Source organism: Anomaloglossus baeobatrachus, chromosome 6, assembly GCF_048569485.1.
Source record: "Anomaloglossus baeobatrachus isolate aAnoBae1 chromosome 6, aAnoBae1.hap1, whole genome shotgun sequence".
Classification (NCBI taxonomy): domain Eukaryota; kingdom Metazoa; phylum Chordata; class Amphibia; order Anura; family Aromobatidae; genus Anomaloglossus; species Anomaloglossus baeobatrachus.
In genome coordinates, this window is record NC_134358.1 from 106,378,016 (window position 1) to 106,400,044 (window position 22,029).

A 22,029-nucleotide genomic window follows, 5' to 3' on the forward strand; every position below is an offset into this window, starting at 1 on the left:
ATAGCAGTAATTGAATCACTGTATTTTTTGGATTCTAAGAAAAAATTTGGGATGAAAATGAAGGGTATGTCTTATAATCTGAATGTAGTTTAAAGGAGGAGGAGAATGGGCTCTGTGTCGGCTGCGAGCCCTGTGCTGGCTGTGGGCCTTGTGCTGGCTGTCGGCTCTGTGTTGCTGCAGGCGGTACGGCGGGTGTCCCAGATGCTGTGTCAGTGGTGCGGGCTTCAAATAATGACGCCCAGAGTCGGCGTGTGCGCAGATGGAGCTCTAGGCTCAAGATCTCATCTGTGCACGTGCCGTCTCTGGCCCACTGATCTCCCAGCAGAGGACTTAAGGAAAATGGTGCCCGGAGGTTGCGCATGCGCAGATGAGATCTCGGCTTGTCATTGAGCTGATAGCTCAATCTGCACATGCGCTGACTCCGGGCACCAATTCTTTGAAGCTCGCACCGCTGACAAAGCATCTGGGAAACCCACCGCACCGCCTGTATCATTGCCCTACACCACCGCCCCTGCCTCCTGTGACCCCGCTTCACAACCGCTGCTGCCCCCTTCACCCCAAGTAAGACACCCCGGATAATAAGACGGACCCCATTTTTTTACCTTTTTTTTTTAAATTTGGGGTGCATCTTATAAAAACAAAAATATGGAACTTTTATATAGTGAATGATAGTTATTAGATAAAAAAAAACGGGTGTGAACAAGTTGCAATATCAGCATTGCTGTGTCACATAGCAGCTTCTAGTTGTTATTAACCCAGTGATCAGGATGTTACAATACATTTAAGATCCTATTTTCCTTTAAGACGCTACATGATCCAGCACACATGTCTTACATCATACTCAAGAAGGATGTTATTAAGAAAAGGTAGTCCAATAGGCCAGCACTGCTGCACATACATTAAAATAAATGAGTTGCAAAGTACATTCCTAAGGAAAGCTCTGTGAATAGTAATGCTAATGCTCCAGTACGGTATTTGTTTGCTCTTTCAATCATCATCGCTCACAGACACTGGGTATTCAGGTATTTAAGTCCATATGGAAACCGCATCAGATCTGGGCTTCTGGGTTCCATGCCAGAAAAATTTATCCACATGCCTTCTACCTCCGAACATAAAAGCAAAAGGTGTTGTTCTGGTCTAATACAGAAATAATTTTTACTAGCATACGTCTAATGTTAAAACTGCCCCAATACTGCCAAAGGCATTAAAACACCATCTGTGAAACAGATTTTTTATTAAAAAGATCAGTTTAATGTTAAGCATCTGGGCAGATGATGCTTTTCTGCTGACCTTTCACCTTCCACCTACTTTAACCCATTATGATCCCTAGACTTAATTGTTCTGTCTGTTTTGGATTATCCACTCCGTTTAAGCTGGTGATACTTGTAGAGAAATGCAGCACAAAAGTAAAAGTTGAAAGGGAAAATGCTTTGTTACACTTGTTACCTATCGAATCTATTAAGCTTAAAGAAAGAAACTCAAAAAAATAACCAGAAACAGCTTCAATTCATACAGCGGGCCGCTCAATGTTCCCACCGTCTAGTAACCATTACATGGCCAACAGATCAATGTTATGTAAGCTATACCAGGTCAAATTCTAACCGCGCTGCATCACAGTTGACTGGGAATTACTGTGCAGTGCTGTGCGTGGGTGTATTACTCACCGTGAATAAATACAGAAAAAAAGGGTTCATTGCGAAATTTACTTGTGTAGTTCCTAACCCTGAAATGTTCCTCGAGAATCCTAGCAAGGACTAACCTGTAGGCCCCTAATGAGGTTTGCCACTACTTTTACATTGATAGCCTATCCATAGGATAAGTCATCAATGTCTGATCGGCTGAGGTCCAACACCTGGCAACCCCTCCTATCAGCTGTTCTCAGTTTTGCGGTGGCAGCAGGCAGTCGGAAATGCTCAGTTCCAGAGCTCCTCTGCCTTCTGACACCAGCCGTGGCTGGATACTACACATCCGCCTACTATTGATTTGAATGGGAGGCGGGTGTGCAGTACCCCGCTGGAATCACTATCAGATGAAGGGGCAGATGTGGAACTGAGAATTTCCGGCTACCTGCTACAGCCATTAGCACGGAGATCAGCTGATCGGTGGGGGAGCCGGGTGTTAAACCCTGGCCGATCAGACATTGATAATCTATCCTAAGGAAAGGCTATCAATGCTAAATTCAGTGATGCCTGATACACCATCTAGAAATTGTCCATATTGCGCTGGTTCAAATTGTTAAGTGTACATCTAGAGTCACAATAAAATAGTTGTAGCATTGGACTCTGAGTATAACTATTTTACTAATGCAACCCATTAATGTTTCATTGCAGATACTCAGCAGCATGGACTACCAGCGCACCATCCTGTTTCACTTGCACCCATTCAAGTCTATGGGATGAAAGAAACATCGCACTGCTCTCGCGTTACACCGGTGTAATGCGAGTGCACTACGAGAATTGCATCAGCCGACAATGGAGGAAATAGGGAGATAAATTCCTCCCTCCCCTCCGCACAGCTGTGGTCTGATCGAACGATCGGACCACAGTCGCATGACACTCGGCTCCCACTGTGTGAGCCGAATGTCATGCGAGGACTCGCAGTAATCCCCGTGTGGCCTTGGCCTAAAGAAATTCTTGAAAAAAAGTAAAAAATTTTTTCCTTACGACTCCTGTATGTATTGTATAGGTACACAGAGGTATAGTATGGGTCTATAGATTTACATGCAGATTAGGCTTTATTCTCATTGAATTTGATATGAAATTTGTTAGAAGCCTAGTTACTGAGCTATTCAACAGCCTTTGGCTATTAGGGGGTTATTTTTTTTTTTCTTCAAGATCTGCAGGAGTAAAATATTTCCTGGAATGCAGTATGCACGGATAATACATTTAAGTTTGTTTCTAATAAAAACAGCAATTTTATTGAGCTGCAAAATTACATTCCTGCTGCAATTTTAATTGGACACATTTTTTTTTTGGCATAAAATTCACTACCCCGCCATCCAAACAGAAAATAAAGAGTTATTATTTCACATAAAATGTTTGTATTTGCCAAGTTTTTTTTCCTTCTTGATTCACCTTCAAATAGGTTCACAAACATTTAAGTTAGTTGGACACATACTGTATAACCACTAAGTACGGTATATTATACAACAACCCTCTCTGGTATGGACCTGGGTTAAGATGAGGGTTATGACCATACAAATTTTTCGCTCTTGTAAGCTAAAGGACTTGACATTCAGGCCATAGCTTTGAGTTGTAAAGTTCTCTTCACGCCTGCGTTTTATGACTATATCCAGCATCGGTCTGGCCCACCAGAACACCAGATGGTGCTCCAGTGGGCCCCAATCCACGGTGGGCCCCCAAGCCAGACGTAGATGGTCCAGCCAGTAACTGATGCTGGGTGATTTAAATGGTCATCGGCCCTATAGGGCGGCAGCTGAAGTTAGCAGGTGGTGCATGACAGACATTGCCAAGTGCTGGCATCAGTTGGCAGCCTATCAGAGATCGGCGGCCATTTTAACTATCGCACCAGATTTGACCCAGAAGGAGGATGCTGCTTAGGAACAGGAGTATGGTGAATATATGTTGTTTTTATTTTCCATATATTTTTTTTCTATATGTGCTGTTATAAATGAGGCTATGTAAGGGCGCATACTTTCTATAGGGGGTTATGTGTTGGCTAATTCTGTCTATGGGGGTTATTTGTAGGCTCATACTTTTTACTGGGGTCTATATGGTGGCTAATACTGTCTATAGAGGGCTATGTGGGGGCTCATACTGTATATAGTACAGAGAAGAAAGAGAGGAAAGTCTCCAGCATCCACAGGTACAGGTGAGTAAATTAAAAAGTCTTTAAAAACAAGTATGGAGCCAGATGTAAACCACCATGATACAGACAGGGGAGGATAATCCTACATGTTTCGGCAAAAAGACACTTTATTCATGGATAAGGTGTCTTTTCGCCGAAACGCGTAGGATTATCCTCCCCTGTCTGTATCATGGTGGTTGGCATCTGGCTCCAACCTTGTTTTTAATGATTCTTCAATAAAGACTTTTTAATTTACTCACTTGTACCTTCCGTGGATGCTGGAGACTTTCCTCTTTTTCTTCTCTGCAAGATTCTGTCCTAAGCCAGGATGCTCTGTGCACCGGCTGTGACATCCTTCATCAAGGTGGGTGAGCCGATCTTCTATGTTTTCATACTATAAATAGTGGGGCTATGTGGGGTCTCAATTTTTATATAGGGGGCTAGGTGACGGCCAATACTTTCTCTCAACCTGAATCAGCATGGGAAAAAAAGGCTCTGATGGGCACTGCCCCATAGTTTAACATTGGAGCAAGTGCTATCCGATAAAATATCAAGTAGCACTCATCAGAGTTATACATAAATGTGAGTAAGCCCTTACTTTGAAGATACTTTTTCCATGGGTAGGAATATTAAAGAGGTCCTGTTAGACTATTGCCTTGTGTTGCTTTTTTGCTGCTTTTTTCCCTGTTTTTTTGGTGCAGATTGTATCTACGGTACACGTTTAATAAAGTTAATTTAATTTACGAAAAAAACTGCAAAAACTCATGGTTGCATTATTTGCAGAATTTATATATTCCCATTGCTTTCCATGATGAACAAAAATGCTGCAAAAACACTGAAAGAATTGACATGCTGCACTTTTCAAAAACACAGGAGTTTTCCAATTCAGTATTTCTGAAATATCATAGCTTTTGCTAGTACTGTAAAAACAGCTTTTTTTTGTATTAAACCCCCCCCCCAAAAAAACGCAATGTGCAAGGCATCACTAAGTTACTTTTTTTCTTTATCTAGTGCAGTGTAGTGTGAACTTGGGAAAAAAAAGTGGGGAATGTGCTCTAGAAGTGATCAGCTGAAGCTCTCTGTGTGTTATTTTCTATAGCGAGGAGTCCTGGCTGGAAGAAGTGATGGTGTGTCGATCCCTTGTATGTGGTATTTTTTGGCTACTATGTGATGGTAATATGTTGCCTGGTCAAAGTTTGTTGGTATTTCTCTCTTGTTTGTGGTACTATTTGGAAAGTACATGATGGTAATATGTGATCTGTTCCTTGGTTGGCAGTAATTATCCCTTGTATGTGGTATGCTTTATTCACTATGTGGTGGTAATATGTAGTCTGGTCATAATGTGGTAATATTTGTCCCTTGTATGTGGTACTATTCAGTCACTATTTGGTAATAATATGTGGTCTAGTCACGATGTTGTACTATTTTTCCCTTGTATGTGATTTTATTGGTCTTGGCAGAGTGGATTGTGTGGTCTATAGTGGTCATTTGTTTGCTATGATATTAATGAGAATAAGATTATTTCCATGAGAGAAGAAATAATTGGAAGTTTAGCCCCTCTCTGTCCTGTGATATTACACAGCTGCAAAGATGCACTTACAGACGTTCTATGATGAAAAGAAGTAATCACCTTCCCACAGGCTAACTGATAACTTATTCATTTCTGGAGGTCCGACTGCTGGGACCTGCACTGATCAGCAGCATGGGGAATTTTTATCACCATAAGGGTATGATTCCATCTTGCATTGCATTACCCGGGTCAGCCTGCCTCTTTCCCGATGGGAGTGTCTCAGCTGCATAGAAATACATGCAGCTGACCTGCTCCTGTCATGAGAGAGGCAGGCAGTCTCGGGTGATGTGATGTGAGATACGCTCGAGTCTCTCGCAAGTGGAAAAGAGCCCTTAGACTAGAGCTTATGTTTGACTCAGCTACTGATTCACTCAGTGGTTGCAAGCGCTGCACTTGTTTTTTTCTGGCCGTCCCAAAGAGGTTGAATGGAGCTGTGGTCACACATCCAACCTGCTGTTGCTTTTAAAATGGGATTAAAAATGCCCTGTAAGAGATAAAATTTCTAGATTCTTCCATTGGTGCAGTTTCCAATGGTTGGATTTCACCAATTAATAAGTTATCACTGATCTTGTGGATTCCATGGAGCGTTGATAACTTATTTTCACCAAAGAACCCCTTTAATGCAAATTTCGATTATTGTACATCCCAGTTATTGTATGCGCAAAGCAGATGTGCAGAAGTCTCCTGTATTTTCCTGTTGACCCTCCACCATAATGCATAAAACGGCTAACAGGTATTTGCATGCACTGTAGAGTGGGCCCTGGAGTCAACTCCTCCTGTGGGCCCCAGACACCCCAATCTGACGTTGACTATAACTGTATATAACTCCTCTGCTGTAGGTGTACATATACTGGTGTGGCCAGCGCATTGTATAGTAGTCTATGCTTGCGATGTATTTGCTTCATGTGATGGTGATATACTGTTTTCTGGCAACATGAAACTGTTAAAGAGCAGCTCAGCTTGTGCATGATGAACTATTACTTATTTGGCTGTTTAATCAAAGATGACATTTAGGTAAAGGGTATAAGTTAAAATAACTTAAATATTTTTTTAACTCCCCCACACATCTTCTCCGATTACAGTCCAGTAAGCAGAGGAAGCTACATTAGCCGGTAAAGCACAGTGTAACCCTTTGGCTGCTGGAGCATGCCACTGAAAGCAAAGTGCTCACATTTGCATTAGCTTATTAAAAAAAGCACTCCTATGAAAATGTTTATTGGCTATACCTGTGTTCATATATATGTAGTCTAGTCTAGGTGTATTAACTTCCTCCCCGATTGCCACCTGCCATGGTTTCCAGCGCTGCTCCAGTCCTCTCCTTGATCACATGACTTCTATTCTGATTTGCTCTATCCCACTGGGGTTTGTGTGTAAGGAAGTCTCTTCTGCAGTGTAAAGGCCCCATCACACACAACGAGATCGCTAATGAGATAGTTGCTGCGTCACTGTTTTTGTGACGCAGCGATCTCGATATGTGTGACACCCACCAGCGATCAGGCCTCTGCTGTGAGATCACTAGTTGTTGCAGAATGGTTGGGACCATTTTCTTCAAAGGCGATGTCCTGCTGGGCAGGACACATCGCTGTGTTTGACGCCTACCAACGACCTCCTAACACAGTCTCATCGCCCCCCGCCGAGATCGTTATACAGGTCACTGATCGTTACTGCGTCGTTGGTAAGATCTGACTGTGTGACATCTTACCAGCGACCTCCCAGCGACTTACCAGCGATTCTTATCAGGTCACATCGTTTTCGGGATCGCTGGTAAGTTGTTAAATGTGACGGGAGCTTTAGTCTATGGAGAATCAGTGTCACATGACTCAGAAGAGGAGCTGCACTACGCTGGAAACTGGAGACGATGGTGATCATTGGGTATATTAATGCACCTAATCTACACTACACTAGTAACACTGAGCAAAAATCTGATGCCGTTCATATCAAACCAGGTTGTATTTTCTGATTACACGGTATGATTAATTCCTGCCATTGGGGTTGGATATTTCTCTTTTAGTAATATGCCTCAATACATGAAAATATTGAAGACTATCTATCTATCTAGTTTCTTTCCCTGAATACCATGACACACAATTTTTTATATCTGCATGTGAAAATTTGCAGCAGGCAACGCCATAACTATTGATTCCCATCTAATGCACTTGCCTTTGCACATCTCTAGATTGTTTTTTAATTGAACACTTGAATCTCAAACATTCATGTGATAGCCGTGTGGCTTCACTTCCACTCCATGTGAGAATATATTAACCCATATAATTGGAATTACAGTGTAAGCAACCTTCTTATTCTTATTCTTGCTTTGGCCCATGCAGGATCTGTCTCATGGTGTCATAGCGAGGCCTACCAGCCTCGGATGTGCATGATGAATGCTATTGATTATTGATTGCACATGGGAGGTGTACTTGCCAGTGAACAGTCCAGCGTTAAGCAGCCGTCAGCAGCAAAACTGACAGCAAATCATTTTAGTAGTCAAGAGTTACTTAGCAGAGATGGGTGGGCTTACTCTACCTTAGGCAACTCTGACAACTATAACTGGAGATTTCCTATAGTCATCACATATATTTTGTAGGCCTATCATTCTTGTAAGCTAAAATCCTCTTTCAATTTAAAAAAACAAACAAACAAAAAAAAAACAACAAACAGTCTCACTATACTATATACTGTTTGATACTTTGATATATCTACTGTATAAAGTCAGAATGCCAATAGTATGGAACTTCATAGCAAAGTACATAGCAAAAAAAACACAATGTATTGGCATTGTGTCATAGTTATACCTATGTTAACCAATCAGAGGAAAACATGATATAGAAAACTACTTACACTTCTGTAAGCAATAAAAACAGAGATAAATTATTTAAATGGATAAAAAGAGGTGAGAGAGATGAAAGAAAAAAGGCAAAAAAAACAAAGGAAGGAAACAAGGAAGGAAGGAAACAAAGAAGCAGGGAATGAAGGAGGGAAGGAAAGGAAAGTACAGTGGAAAGAGCTAAATAAAGTAAGAATGAGAAGGTGAGGAAAAAAATGAATAAATAGGAAGGAAGGATGGTATTGAAGATGAGGGAGAGAAAGAAAGGAAAGGAAAGAAAAGAAAAGAAAAGAAAAGAAAAGAAAAGAAAAGAAAAGAAAAGAAAAGAAAAGAAAAGAAAAGAAAAGAAAGAAAGAAAGAAAGAAAGAAAGAACGAAAGAACGAAAGAAAGAAAGAGAAAATAAATAGATATATAGATAGAAGAAAAGAAGAAAAAAAGGACAGTAAAAAGAAAAGAAACAAGTCAGTAGACATAGAAATAGAAAGTAAGAACAAAACAAGAAAGAAAGGAATAAAAAAGAGAAAGGAAGAAAATAAAAAAAGAAAAAGGGAGAACTAAAAGAGGGAAAATAGCAAGAGATAAAATGAAATAAGGAATGAAAGAGCTAGAATATAACTAGACAGAACAAGAGAAAAAGAAAGAAAGATGGAAAGAAAGAACGAAAGATGGAAACTCCGTATTTTCTTTCAGGGAATTTTGAGACAGCACATTTTTGTTTTCAAGGTAAAAGTTGAGGAAAGCCACCATCTTGTCTTACCTTGTACAGCCGCACGGCCGCCTCATGCCTGTGATTGGTGGTGTGTAAGCGTAATTTATCCACGCTGTTGGTGTAGTAATCACAAGCATTGCACTTCAGATGCACCGGATTACCAATAGCGATGCACTTCAGTCTCCACTCATTGGTTTTGCCCCCTTCTTTGATATGAGCCACCAGTTGATACTTTTGCATATGTTTATCAGTTTTGCAGTGAAGCTGGAAGTTGGCTTTCAGCTGAGTGTTGTAGTTACACAGCTTGCACTGGTAGATGTCTCCAATTACAGCTCTCCATTCCTCTTCAGGGAGAGAGCGTTCATTGCTCACATGCACATTCAGGGCCTCCAGGCTGTCAGAGGTGAATTTGTTGCAAACAGCACACTGGAAAAGCTTCAACGTTGGGTCACTGATATAAGGTGACAGCTCTCCTGTAGTAAGGAGGGACAGGTCATCACCCATTAGCTGACCACTGGCAAGTCGGATTTCAGGCGGCAGCTCATTATTTACTACGGAGAAAGGGAGAAAAAAAATGAAAAGAGGAACTTGGAGACCAGAAAGCAAAGAATATGCACAATGGAATCCGTAAAATAAAGCCTCAACCAGGAGTTTGCCTTCTCTGGAGCTTAAACTATAAAAAGCTGTAATAGGATTGAATCAGGATCAATTACAATCATCCCTTTCAACTTTTAAATTCCCTCATCAGATAGCTTTAATTACTCCTACTGGGCATGATGTCATTCAGGAATTTGTATTTTCAAAGCCAGAAAAGGTGATCAATAAAATAACAAAACAGGAATGCTTTGCCACATCCCCTAGATTAATTTACAGAGAGCTAATTGTAGTTCCACTAAATAATTGACAGTGAATTATAAATAGTCTATTGCGCACTCACTAAAATCAAATGTAGTCTTTATAGGTGCATCCGTCAGGTTGCTATATACGAGGCATAGTGCTCATACTGTTTAACCTAAGAAAAGCCACAACGTTAATAACCGTCTTTAAAATAATATAACATGGGGGAAAATTAAACTTGAAAGTGAAGCAACGCTCAACTCTTGTGTTGGTATGAGTCGGTGAGTCAGGCCGCGTGACTTTCTGCAGCTGTTACACAACCACCACTTTCAGTAAGTTGTGCCAGTCGGTAGTCCAACAAAAGCCACATGTTGTCTAAATCTTCCTTATGACATATCGCTGGCATTACAATGCTACAAAATCTCTCACTTCTAGGACGAATGTGGGGTAGAGATATTTCCTTTTACTACTACAGTTAGCTACTTATGTCCTACCTTATTCTACAAAAAGTGGAATACCAAGTCATTTTATACAGACTATAGATATAGCATAAACATAAAACACTATGTAAAAAATCAGGTATAAAGTGCTAAAATTTATACTCAATCTTAGGAAACCTTTTGAATAAATAGCTAATGCATTATACATGATGAGGCCACTTTCGCACGGCAGCATTATGGTCAGTATTTTAGCCAAATTTGAGAGTGGATACCAAACATGAAAGTGGTAAACAAAATCGAACCATTATGTCCTCTGTGCACGACTCCTGCTTTTGGCTCACAAATACTAATGCAGAATATTGCCATATGAAAACAGCTTTCGGTTGGCATGTAAGGATGAAGCGATATGAAGTACTGACCAAGTCCTGGAGCCAATGCTGCAGCTGTGGCAGGGTCGAGCTGGAATGGGTTTATCATCATCTGAGGGTCAGCTGGGCTTTCCAGTTTCATCCCAGTCAGGCCTATGTTTTGGGCTAGGTAGTACTGATAAAGCTCTGCCTCAGCTGGTGCAAGGCCTAAGTGCAGATTGTGCTGGATCTGTTTCATGTTTTGCTGCAAAAGCATCATGTTGTGCATGTGCTTTTCACTCGTCATATGAATACGGAGATTTCTTGCCACATTGGTTTCATAATCGCACACCTCACAACGCCAGGTGGGTTTTTGTTTTGGTTTAGATGGAGATGGTGTCCCACAGCCACTGAGACTTGTGTTAGGTGCTGGGGATGTATGGCCATAGACCTGCTCACCATTCCCATTCTGTAGGTTCTGGACATTATTTAGGTGCTTGTCTGACTGCATATGAATACTGAGGTTGCCTTTGGTAGTTGTAGAGTAGTTACAAACCTCACATCGGAAGGGTTTATAGCCACAAGTGTAACTTTCACCCCTGGCGAGCCGAGGGTGAGGCTGTCCAGTCTTACAATAAGCACAAGTGCCAGTTGACTCTGGATGTTTCTCCTTCATATGGGCCTCTAGAGTCTGCTGATACTTATAGTGCCAGTTGCATTTGGGGCATTTTAAAGTTTTGCAAGAGTTTCTAGAATGCATCATTGTCATGTGGCCACCCAACGACCTTGAGGACCCCAGGACTGTGTCACACTTTGGACACTCTATACCATTTCCTGGGGAGCCCTCACTTAGGCCATGTATGAAGCTATGCTGGTGAGGAGTATTAGAATTATCTTCTTCTCCTCTAACTAGTTCATTTGGTGAAAGAGAATTTGCACAGTCTCTTCTGGCACTTGCATCCTCAAAGTCCTTGCCACTAATATTAAAGCTACTAGCAACATTGCTAATATTTCTAAATACAGCAGTTTGCTTTTTCTTTTCTGAGTCATCAGAAACAGTCACAGATGATGAGGACGTACCCTTTTCAATAAATTTTAGCACACTGGATGATAAAGGAGAAATGCTTTGGTTTAAGAGAGGGAAATCTTTGCTACCAATACTATCTGCCACGTCACCTAAAACCTCTTCCTCATCAAGTTCATTAGAATATGAATCTTCTTCATCTACCCCTTCAGCAGGCTCACTTTTAATAGGGAGCTCACCATTAGGATGTGAATTACTGGTCTCTTTTTGCCTTTCACAGTTGCTGTCTTGGTTTCTGCTGTCCACCTGCTTGTTTGAGTCAGATGAAAAGTGGCTGTGGGACACAGAGGTATTTGGAGTGCTTGCTTTTGGACTGGGCAAGCCCCCCAAGTTCACTTCAGCCTTTGGCATTTGGTTGACCCCATGTAACTGCTCTGATGAGCCAGCTGAACTTGCACTTCCTTTCAAAAATGCAAATCCTGCCTGCAAAGAGTCACCATTTTCAACATGAAAAGCACTCCATAAACCACGGAAGGTTGAGTCGGGGCCTATGAGGTTTGTAGTAGAAAAATGGGGGAAAACAGAATTGGGTTTTTTTGGTTCCAGAAAGCTTATAAGAGGTTCTTTGTCCTTGCCAATCCCCTGTATTATGGCAGACACATATTTATTGTTGAGAAGCTTTTGCTCCTCTTCATTAAGGGTCATCCGATGATCATGCACAGCATGGGTTACAAATGACCTAATATAACCAAATGACAACTTGCACAAGAAACACATTAAAACAGGTTTCCTTTTCCCATCACTAACACAACCATCAAATTTAGACAAGTCCACATTGTTTGGAACATCTTTGGACACACAGGAGTTTTTGGCTGAGCCATCACTGGTAAGATAGTCTTTGTCTCTCTTATGTCGGAGATCATAGACGCGGAAACTGTGCAACACAGGACCAACTCCTGCTAATGCTGAGGTATTTGGGAAAGCCTGATCGGCCGTAAATGGTTTCCCGAGGGATGAAGCAATATGAAAAGTGTTAATGATCTGTGGGTAGAAAGACATGGATGCTGAAACAGACTGATCACTCTTCTCTCCAGCTGCTGAAAGCGAGTCCAGAAACATAGCTGTAGAAAAGAGTTTATTATTTGCTCCTGTTTGTGCATTCTGCCCACTGTCTTTGGAGTCCTCAATTATATAAGCTGATCCATCAGGCTGGTAAACTATATCCCCTAATAAATTCTCCACATCACTGTCCTCTAGCTCGCTTATTTCGCTATCATTGTCGTCCTTCAAGACAGGAAGGCGAGCGTTAGGGCAGTGGTGTTCCATGTATTTCTGTAAACTGGGGAATGCAGTGGCACATTCGTTGCAGGGTATCTCTTTTGCTGAGTTAACCTGAGTGGCAACTGCATTCTCCACACCAAAACCCAGCAAGATTTCACTTTTGCGATCATCCGTTCTCAGGTTGTCATCTGAAGAGCTGTTTTCCCTGTCAGGCTCCATCCCTGCGACTTTTTCTGGCACCTCATTATCAAGTTGTGTCGCTCCACATAGCTTTGATGTGCTCTGCCCATTTTCTTGCCTTGAGATAGTAGGGGAGTCACAGGTTTCCATGGCAATTGCTACATGTGGATCTCATTTCATCCGGCCTGTCAGGGACCTGGAGAAAGAAAGAAGGTTGAGAGAAGCCATTTGTGTTACTTATTGGTCACTAACTCATTATTGTGATAAAACAATTGTCAAATAAAAAGCTTACATTAATATTTCATAATATACTTTGAACATGTCAGACTGGCATCCAGACATTACTTCCAGAAGAATCTGTCCTATTTACCATTTTTTACATTTGCATTTTAGTCAGTACACGATATCGGTTGCCAATGGCGAGCCAACTGGGCAAACTCTGGTAAGCGGAGAACTATCCTTCACTGCTACAGATTTACTTTATGCAGTAAATACACTATGGATTGGGACATTAGTTTCAATTACAGCTGTGATCTTATCAAGTTACTTGTGCTAAAGGGGACAATTATAGGATATCAATAGGACCAATGGAATCCACCTCAAATGGAAACATACGGCACTTCCTACCAAAACTACATAATGACCAAGAAGAGACAACCCTTTTACTAGGAAAAATAAAACCTAACTGAGGCAGGACTACAATCTCAGGCAGATCAGTTAGTTTTCCAACTATCACCATACTCCATTTAGCTTATGGGCCGGTATCACAGATATGACATTCACAGTCTGTGGATGGACCTCAATGTTTGGATAGTCAACAGGTATTGAAGGGTACAGCTTCATATAAGCCTATGAGTCTTTTGAGTTCAGGTCAGTTTGGACATAGCACTTCTTACTTGGACCATGAATGTTGGATGTGTGAAATCTAGCCAAAAGGAGACATATCTAGTACTAGGGCCTTACAGAACTTTAGACAGCCATTTAGCCTATGTTTGACTTCTACAGTTTTATTTATTCCTTAACATTGAGATTGCAACACCAAGACAGAAAAGGTATGGGATTACAGAAATACTTTAAGCAGTAGATCTTGATGATTTATCCAACTGCATTCAGCATGGCAGACCACTCCTCAGACAACCATTAATATCCTTATTATTAACATGACAAGATGTGGAAGTGTGTATATTTCTGCGCCTTGTGCTCATACTCAATACTGAAGAAATCGAAAAGTTTTCAGATTTTTGTTTCTAGTTTTTCATCATTTCCATACCTAGCCATCCTGTGGTTTCCATAATTCCATGATTTTTCCTTTTTGGTGTAGCAATTTCAATTTTGAGAAGTATAGATGTCTTGATAAAATATCCCATCTCCAATAAAAGGACATCGTAAAATTGTATTGCCCGCAGGAGACACTCTTGACTTCAGATTTGGCTCACCCATTTGGCACTTTATAGGTGTTTGCTTTGATTGGTATTCCATGCAATATTCATGGCATTGCAAAGGAAATGGATGGCACGGTGGCCAAGGTTAGTCAATCTTGCAGGAATCCTGGGTTCAAATCCCACCAAGGAAAACATCTGCAAGGAGTTTGTATGTTCTCCCCATGTTTGTGTGGGTTCCCTCCAAGTGCTCCGGTTTCCTCCCACACTCCAAACACATATATGTGTACTGATAGAGAATTTAGATTGTGAGCGCTAATGGGGACAGTGATGCTGAAGCATGTTGGCGCTATATGAAAATAAATATTATTATTAAACATATGATCAGTTGCCATTTTCATGTGATATCACCTGATTGTGGGAGACCTAAGGGGTACTTCTCACATAGCGAGATCGCTGCTGAGTCACAGGTTTTGTGACGTCTCAGTGACCTAATCAGCGATCTCTCTGTGTGTGACACTAAGCAGTGACCTGGCCCCTGATGTGAAATCGCTGATCATTACACACTGTTCTGGTTCATTTTTTGCTCGTTGGTCTCCCTCTGTGCAGCACACATCGGCGTGTTTGACTGTGGGAGACCAACGAGCACCGACTGTGTAAGCAGCATACACTGGTAACCAGAGTAAATATCGGGTAACTAAGCAAAGCACTTTGCTTAGTAACACGATGTGTATCCTAGCTACGCATACAGGGAGCCAGCGCTGGCAGCCTGTAAGCGGTGTACGCTGGTAACCAGGGTAAATATCGGGTAACCAAGCAAAGCGCTTTGCTTAGTTACCCGATTTTTACCCCGGTTACCAAGCGCAGCATTATTACACGAGTGGCTGGTCGCTGGTGAGATCTGCCTGATTGACAGCTCACCAGCGACCATGTAGCGGCGCACCAACGATCCCTGCCAGGTCGGATCGCTAGTGGGATCGTTGGTGCGTCGCTACGTGTGACCCCAGCCTTACAAGTTGCAGCAGCTTCATTTCAAAAAGGGCTTATCTTGATAAGACACATTTGATATAAGAACTTGATAGGAACTTTCTGTTTGCTAGAAAAAAAAAAAGTATTACAAAGAGGTCTTGGAAAAAAAAGCCCTGAAACAAAAGAATCATTGTTTTCTCCTAATAATCACATATGATCTTCTTTCCCACATTCTTTTTACTTCTAACGTTTGCTTAGCTTAAAGGTCAGTTTAGGAGACAAAATATGGAGGGTAAGGGTTTCATTTTTACAGTAATCAAATCTAAATCGCATCAGCTATGTCAGAATGGGAGAATTATCAGATACATCAGATGATTTGCATAGATTGAAAATGAATCAAAATTAGTTTTGGTATCATTGATGGCTAAAATGACAGTCTAATTGCTTCTGCATCAAGCGTCACAAAGCTTGGTGTGTAATTTTAATCATTGATGAGTTACAGGTTAATTATGCTCTTGGAATGCAAGGAGATTTCAACCCCTTTGAAATAATTTGATCACAAAGAGCATGAAAGAGGAATCATTTTCTAAATTAGTAAACACAGACATGTTTACCTTTCGGATGGGGAATTTTCGAGAAAACACCATAAGCGTAAAAACAAAAGGGTGAAATATATAGTGCTGAGTTAATTTCCGAGGACTGTTGTTGTGCTGATACATAAGTGAATGCATTAAAAAGTGGCAGATCCAAACTCCACCTTCTTGGTTCATTTTCAGCTGATTTGCAGATCATTAATGGGGTTTTTAGCTAATGCCCATATCATAATACGAATGCAGTCAGCACAACTATAAAAACTGATCACTCTCAATGTGTCGCGTGAACCTCAGTCAGGCTGGTGCCTAATGTGCAATTGATAACCTTTCGACAATATTCAAAATGCAAGTTGAAAAGTGTAAGGCAAATGAATATGATCTTTCCTTCTTAAGATAAAATAGTCATAGAGGAGGCGGAGGAGGGGCCGGTCACATACCTTACCCTTGCAATCACTATACATAGAAAGTTTACTAATCTAACTAGTACTGTTGCCATAACAAACATCTCTATACGTTAACCTCCCAAAATTAATCAAACACCCCTCTAAACAATGACATCAGATTTTGGTCACAGTTGTATAAACACATATGCACTTCACGAAGAGAAAATATATATAAAAAAATAAATACAATTTCTTTGAACTAATGGGAAACTGCTTGCACATAGGTGATGTATATTTGTGCAAGTCAGTCAACAGGAGAAAATATGAGAATGTTTCTTATTTGGTGGTCTGATTAAAACATAAGATATAAATAATTACAGAAGTTATTCCACAAACAGATGTTACATTTAATTAATACTCCTGTCAACTCAAATACTATTTTTTGGAGGTGTCGGTGTAGACAGCCCAGGAGGAAAAAAAGAAAAAAAAAATTTCAAGCTTTGCAGTTATAACCCTTCTTTAAAAAGTTCTAGCAAAGTTGTGCTGAAAAGTAAACAGTAACTCTGCCACTGCAAACACTTTAAAGTCCTCTGCTGAATACAGAACAGAAGCACAAAAAGCACTAAGGGCTTATGTGGGAGGCTTTCATTCCCAAACGTATCCACAGGACAGCGTCACAGGCTGAAAAGTGCGCTAAATGAACAAGGAATGAGAAGGAATGGCTAAAACTAAAGCAAAAATAAATCAAAAACAATAAAAACAAACACATACCTCTGTGCAAAAGTAGCAGCTGTTCTGTTACAGTATATAAAAAGTGAACTCGACACCCCTTTTCTTTTTTTTTGGGGGGGGGGGGTGGTGTCAAAATTCAGTGGCACAATTATTGACTTCAGCTTCCTCTTCAGGGGTTAGTGTTTTGCATGATTACCGAGCGCTTTAAAAAACTAAAAAAGGAAAAAACCTTCCCAGAAATCTCTGATAAAAAGAAACAATGGCAGCTGAACTTAAAATGCAGAATTCAGATCAGAACAAAAGAACTCGAATCACGGAATACTCCTGTTTTTTTTAATTGAGATGGTCTCCAACCTTCTTCTACGGTCCAGTGAGACAGTGTTTGTGAAATGATTAAATAAAAGAACGTGATCTGATCAAGAGGATAGGATGAAAGGAAAGGAATGCTAAGGTTAGCCACACTGCTTAAGAACCAAGAGCGAGAGAAAGCCAATGGGCTTCTTAGCCTATTGTTTTTGCTATCCCATCTGCTATTTGACCATCTCAAATACTTTGTCATCAATTCTCTTCTTTGAGAAAGGGTTAAAAGTTGCCCACTTCTGACATAATGTGCTACCAAACTACAAATCTTAACAAGAGGGGGGGGGTGAAAAAAAAAGTAAATAAATAAAAATCCTTGAATTATATCAAGTTTCCAAAAGGTCATCACTGTCTCTGCTGTGGCCTTTTCCCCATACCAAATCCTCTATCAATATGTCATAGAGAGTTAGGCAAAGACAAAAGAGAAGCTCAGTGTGAAAACTGCACATATATCTAATCCTGACAAAGGAATGAATAGGCCTTCACAAGTATAATTATACTTGTTTATTTGTTACCACGTACAGAGGACTGATGAAAAAATCCATCAAAGTGGTATTATGCAGACACCAAGAGCTTCTTTTCTTTAGTGACTAAAGCCACATTGAAGCTTAAATTCCTTATTGTTAAATTCAGAAGGAAAAAAAAAAAGATTTTGGCTGGACTCTCTTTGCATTAGTTACTGACATATCTTTTGTACAAGGGAAGTATTATTAGAGCCATTAGCAAGAAACTTTTTGCTCATACCTTTTTTTAGCCATGTCAAAAATCCTTGACTATGAAGTAGTGTATTTAGTGGAGAAAGTGCTGGATTTTGGCTCAATTAACTTTGTAATTCCTATCATTACAGGTTTTATGACCTACCAATATATCCTGTATCCAAAATATGATCATTCATAATCAATAGCATTGAGTAAACAAGCCAAAATGTAAATATGCAAAGATCTGTCATTAACTCCGGTAAGAATCCTGGTCTCTTTTCCTTTCTAGCTGTTGGAAAATTACAAGACTTAAGGCCACCTATACCTATTAGACTAAAGCCCCCGTTACATTTAGCAACTTACCAGCAATCCCGAAAATGATGCGACCTGATAAGGATCGCTGGTAAGTTGCTGGGAGGTCGCTGGTGAGATGTCAAACAGGCAGACCTTACCAATGACTCAGTAACGATACAGATCGCAGTAGCGACCTGTATAACGATTTCTGCTATCATTGGGACTGTCACACAGTGTCAAACATAGCGATGTGTCCTGCCCAGCAGGACATCGCCTTTGAAGAAAATGGTCCAGGACATTCAGCAACGACCGGCGACCTCAGAGCAGGGGCCAGGTCATTGCTGGATGTCACACATAATGAGATCACTAGCGAGATTGCTGTTGCATCACAAAACTGTGACTCAGCAGCGATGTCGATTAGTGAGACGTGGCTTTAATGGCAGCTGAACCCGCTCATACTGAAAGGTTTGACTGATGGTCTACTGTGTATGGGCATGTTAGCCAACTGGTCAGAAGAGTTGTGGACCATGAAGGCTGAACTTGCCAATACAAAAAGGTTTGGCTGATGGTCTACTGTGTATGAGGGTGTTGGCCAACTGATTGGGAGAGTTGTGAACCATGATGACTGAACCTGCCAATATTGAAAGGTTTGGCTGATGGTCTACTGTGGTGTAGGAGGGTGCTGGCCAACTGGTCGGCAGCATTGTCGATCATGATGGCTGAACCTGCTAATACTAAAAGATTTGGCAGATTGTCCACTGTGTATGTTCACCAACTGGTTGGGAGAGTTGTGCATCGTGAATGTTCAATTTAGGAAAACTAATTGCATTGTGCTCTCAGACATAAGCTGCCGGCCAATGTATCAGTCGGTGGCTTTCTGGTTGACAACCTAGGAGCACTTGGCTGAGAAAGTGCTCCTACATAGACATGTTGGCTGAGATGGATGCCGACTCAACGATCGGTTGAAGCATGGTTCAGCCGATAGCTATCTAATGTGTACAGCTATCCTTATAATGTATATACCAAACATATAGGCATAAGTTATTTCTACTACTGAATTCTGTGAACAAACAATAAAATTCTAGGGGCCTTACTAACTTAAAGCAATAGCTGCCACCCCATACTTTAAAGGCTCATAAAAACACAAGGAACTTAAAAAGTTTTCAGAAGAACCTTATGAAATATGACAAGTAAAATATGTAACAGATGAGCTATTTAGTAGCCATTACACTTTAAAAGACCCTAAATCAAATAACCAAGTCATTGTTATTTTGGGGGGAGTGGGAGCGAAATAAGCTTTTCCTTAGTGGACAGAAATATATCAAAGTAAAAGCAATCTGCATAGTTAATGTCTTTGTGCTCTTTCCAATTTAAAACAGAAAAGCTGTAATTTTTCTTTGCTGGCAATCTGGAAACACTCTGGAGTTAATTACAGCTGATTCGTAGTGAACCGCACAAACAAAGGCCAGTCTATGTCCAGACAATTATACTGCATTAACCAGCTTAGTGCTTCCTGCTGATGGTTCAGGGTTCTTCCATTACACCCTTCTACCTTCCCAGCACGATAGAAAATGCTTCTGCAAGGAGGAATTAATGAAGAGAACTGCAGAAGAATGTGTGACGACCTCTTCTGACACAGCAAAAAAAAACAAAAAAAACTTTCCACCCATGTCACGACAAAAGGAGAGAAGGTAATTAAGTCTGAATAGAGGGATGTAACCAAATATAGTATGTCTTTAATGGTAGGCACGTAAAAAAAAAGAGAGATAGCTTACAAAGGCAGACTGGAGAGTGCCATTCTACCTGATGACTACTCCTATCGCCCTCTCATATTTTTCCTCTGCTCCCTTCAGGCCATTGAGGCTAAAAGCTCATATTGTTTTAATTTTCCAATCAAATGTTATGTGACTGGTGATTTTTGAGTTTTCTTTTACATAGGAATCAAAGAAGGACAAATATTTTGAGTATGACTTTGTAACAGGTACTCATGGAAATTATGCAAAGAATGTCAATGTTTTGGGAAGTGTGCTAATCTAAAGGGTTAAAACAGTTCAAGTTGAAGGGGTGTACTTGTCTTTCAATGATTTTCTAAGGAAAAGAGTCCTATAAACCTATTCCTTTGTCAGATGGGAGGTTTTGGAGGTACAAGTTTCACTTTGTGGAGACCAACCTGGCGTAGGGAGACTTGGGGTTCGGGCAGTGTTCCCTGGATGAAAAAGTATTCATATTAGCTTTCCTCCTAAAGAACAAAAACTGTTTGTCTCGTGCTAGCTACTGGAGGAAGCTAGTCAACTTCTTACTCTTAACACTTAAAGATCTAGGCCAAAACTTTAACATTAATGCCATATTGTTAGGATAGGTCATCAATGTCGGGTCAGCTGGGGTCCAACACCCTGCCTGCCTGCCCCCCCGATCAGTGGTTTTTGGTCCCGGTGGCAGCACCTGGGAGCTGGAAATGCTCAGCTCTGTAACTGCCCCGTCTTCTGATAGAGGTTGCTGCTAGGTACTGCGCATCCAGCTCCTTTTAATTTGAATGGGAGACAGATGTGATGTGATGTGCAATAGCCGGCCACAGCCGCTATCAATTGACGGGGCAGCTCTGGAACTGAGCATTTCCGACTGCCTGCTGCTGCCACCAGGACCGATAACAGCTGATCGGCGGGATGGCTAGGTGTCGGACCTTGGCCGATCAGACATTGATGACCTGATAGGACATCAATGTCTGGTCAGCTGGAATCCGACACCTAGCCATCCCGCCGATCAGCTGTTCTTGGTGACAGTGGCAGCAGCTTGAATCCTAAGGATAGGCCATCAATGTTAAAGTAGTGGACATCTCTTTAATATATTTATCCCATCCCAGAGTTTGTCAAATACAAGTTAAATTGCTCCCTTGGTACCTCCACATAGACTGTGCCATCTGATATTGGTTCAGCAAGTGTTGATCACAGCTTAAAATCGCAAGTTATGGACTTTTCAAGTACAATGGAAGCCCCCAAGCTATGTAGCCTATTTGAAGTTATAAATGTGGATACCACAGCCTGACTTGGTTAATCTGATAGATTTCTTTCTTTTACATTTATCAATATCATTCTACAGCTTTTGCTGCTATTCTGGATTTAAAGTCTGAGTCATGTTCCTTTTTCTTCCAAGTACATTTCAGAATCAATATGTAAGAAGTGAGAGCAATTACTTGTAAGTTGCCTCAGTAAACAAACATGCATGAAACATTTGGAAAACTGTCCTGTATGAGCAAAACAAAAGAGCACAGGCATAATTATTTCCATACAATTAACAGAGCAGAATAGCATTAGTCTACAAGCTGCTGCCAAGGAGCCCCATATTAAAAAATATTTGTTGTTGAACATAAAACATGTCAGCCATGCTAAGCTTGTGGTTGACCTATTTGGGAAAGCTCCACTATGAAATATATAAAAAATATGCTGATATTAAGAACTTAAAAAAAGTCCAAAAAATACAGAACATATGTAAGTATTTCAGGTGGTACATGTCCTTTTACAATTACTTCCAGAAGTGTAAAGACTTGGCATATGACATATTTGCCAACTGTGCTCTACGTAAACTCATCTCTGTTGTCTCTCCT

The 22,029-nt window shown here is 40.8% G+C and overlaps 1 protein-coding gene across 3 annotated transcripts in view; it reads right to left on the minus strand.

Moving 5' to 3' along the window:
• ZFHX4 (zinc finger homeobox 4) overlaps positions 1–22,029 on the minus strand; it is a 228,663-nt gene that overhangs the window by 179,076 nt on the left and 27,558 nt on the right. For all 3 annotated transcript variants that reach the window (XM_075353159.1, XM_075353157.1, XM_075353158.1), the window contains exons 2-3: positions 10,608–13,216; positions 8,960–9,462 (exon numbers count right to left, since the gene is read on the minus strand). In XM_075353159.1, the coding sequence (XP_075209274.1) occupies positions 8,960–9,462; positions 10,608–13,170 (3,066 nt within the window). In that variant the 5' untranslated portion in view covers positions 13,171–13,216. The remainder of the gene's footprint in view (positions 1–8,959; positions 9,463–10,607; positions 13,217–22,029) is intronic.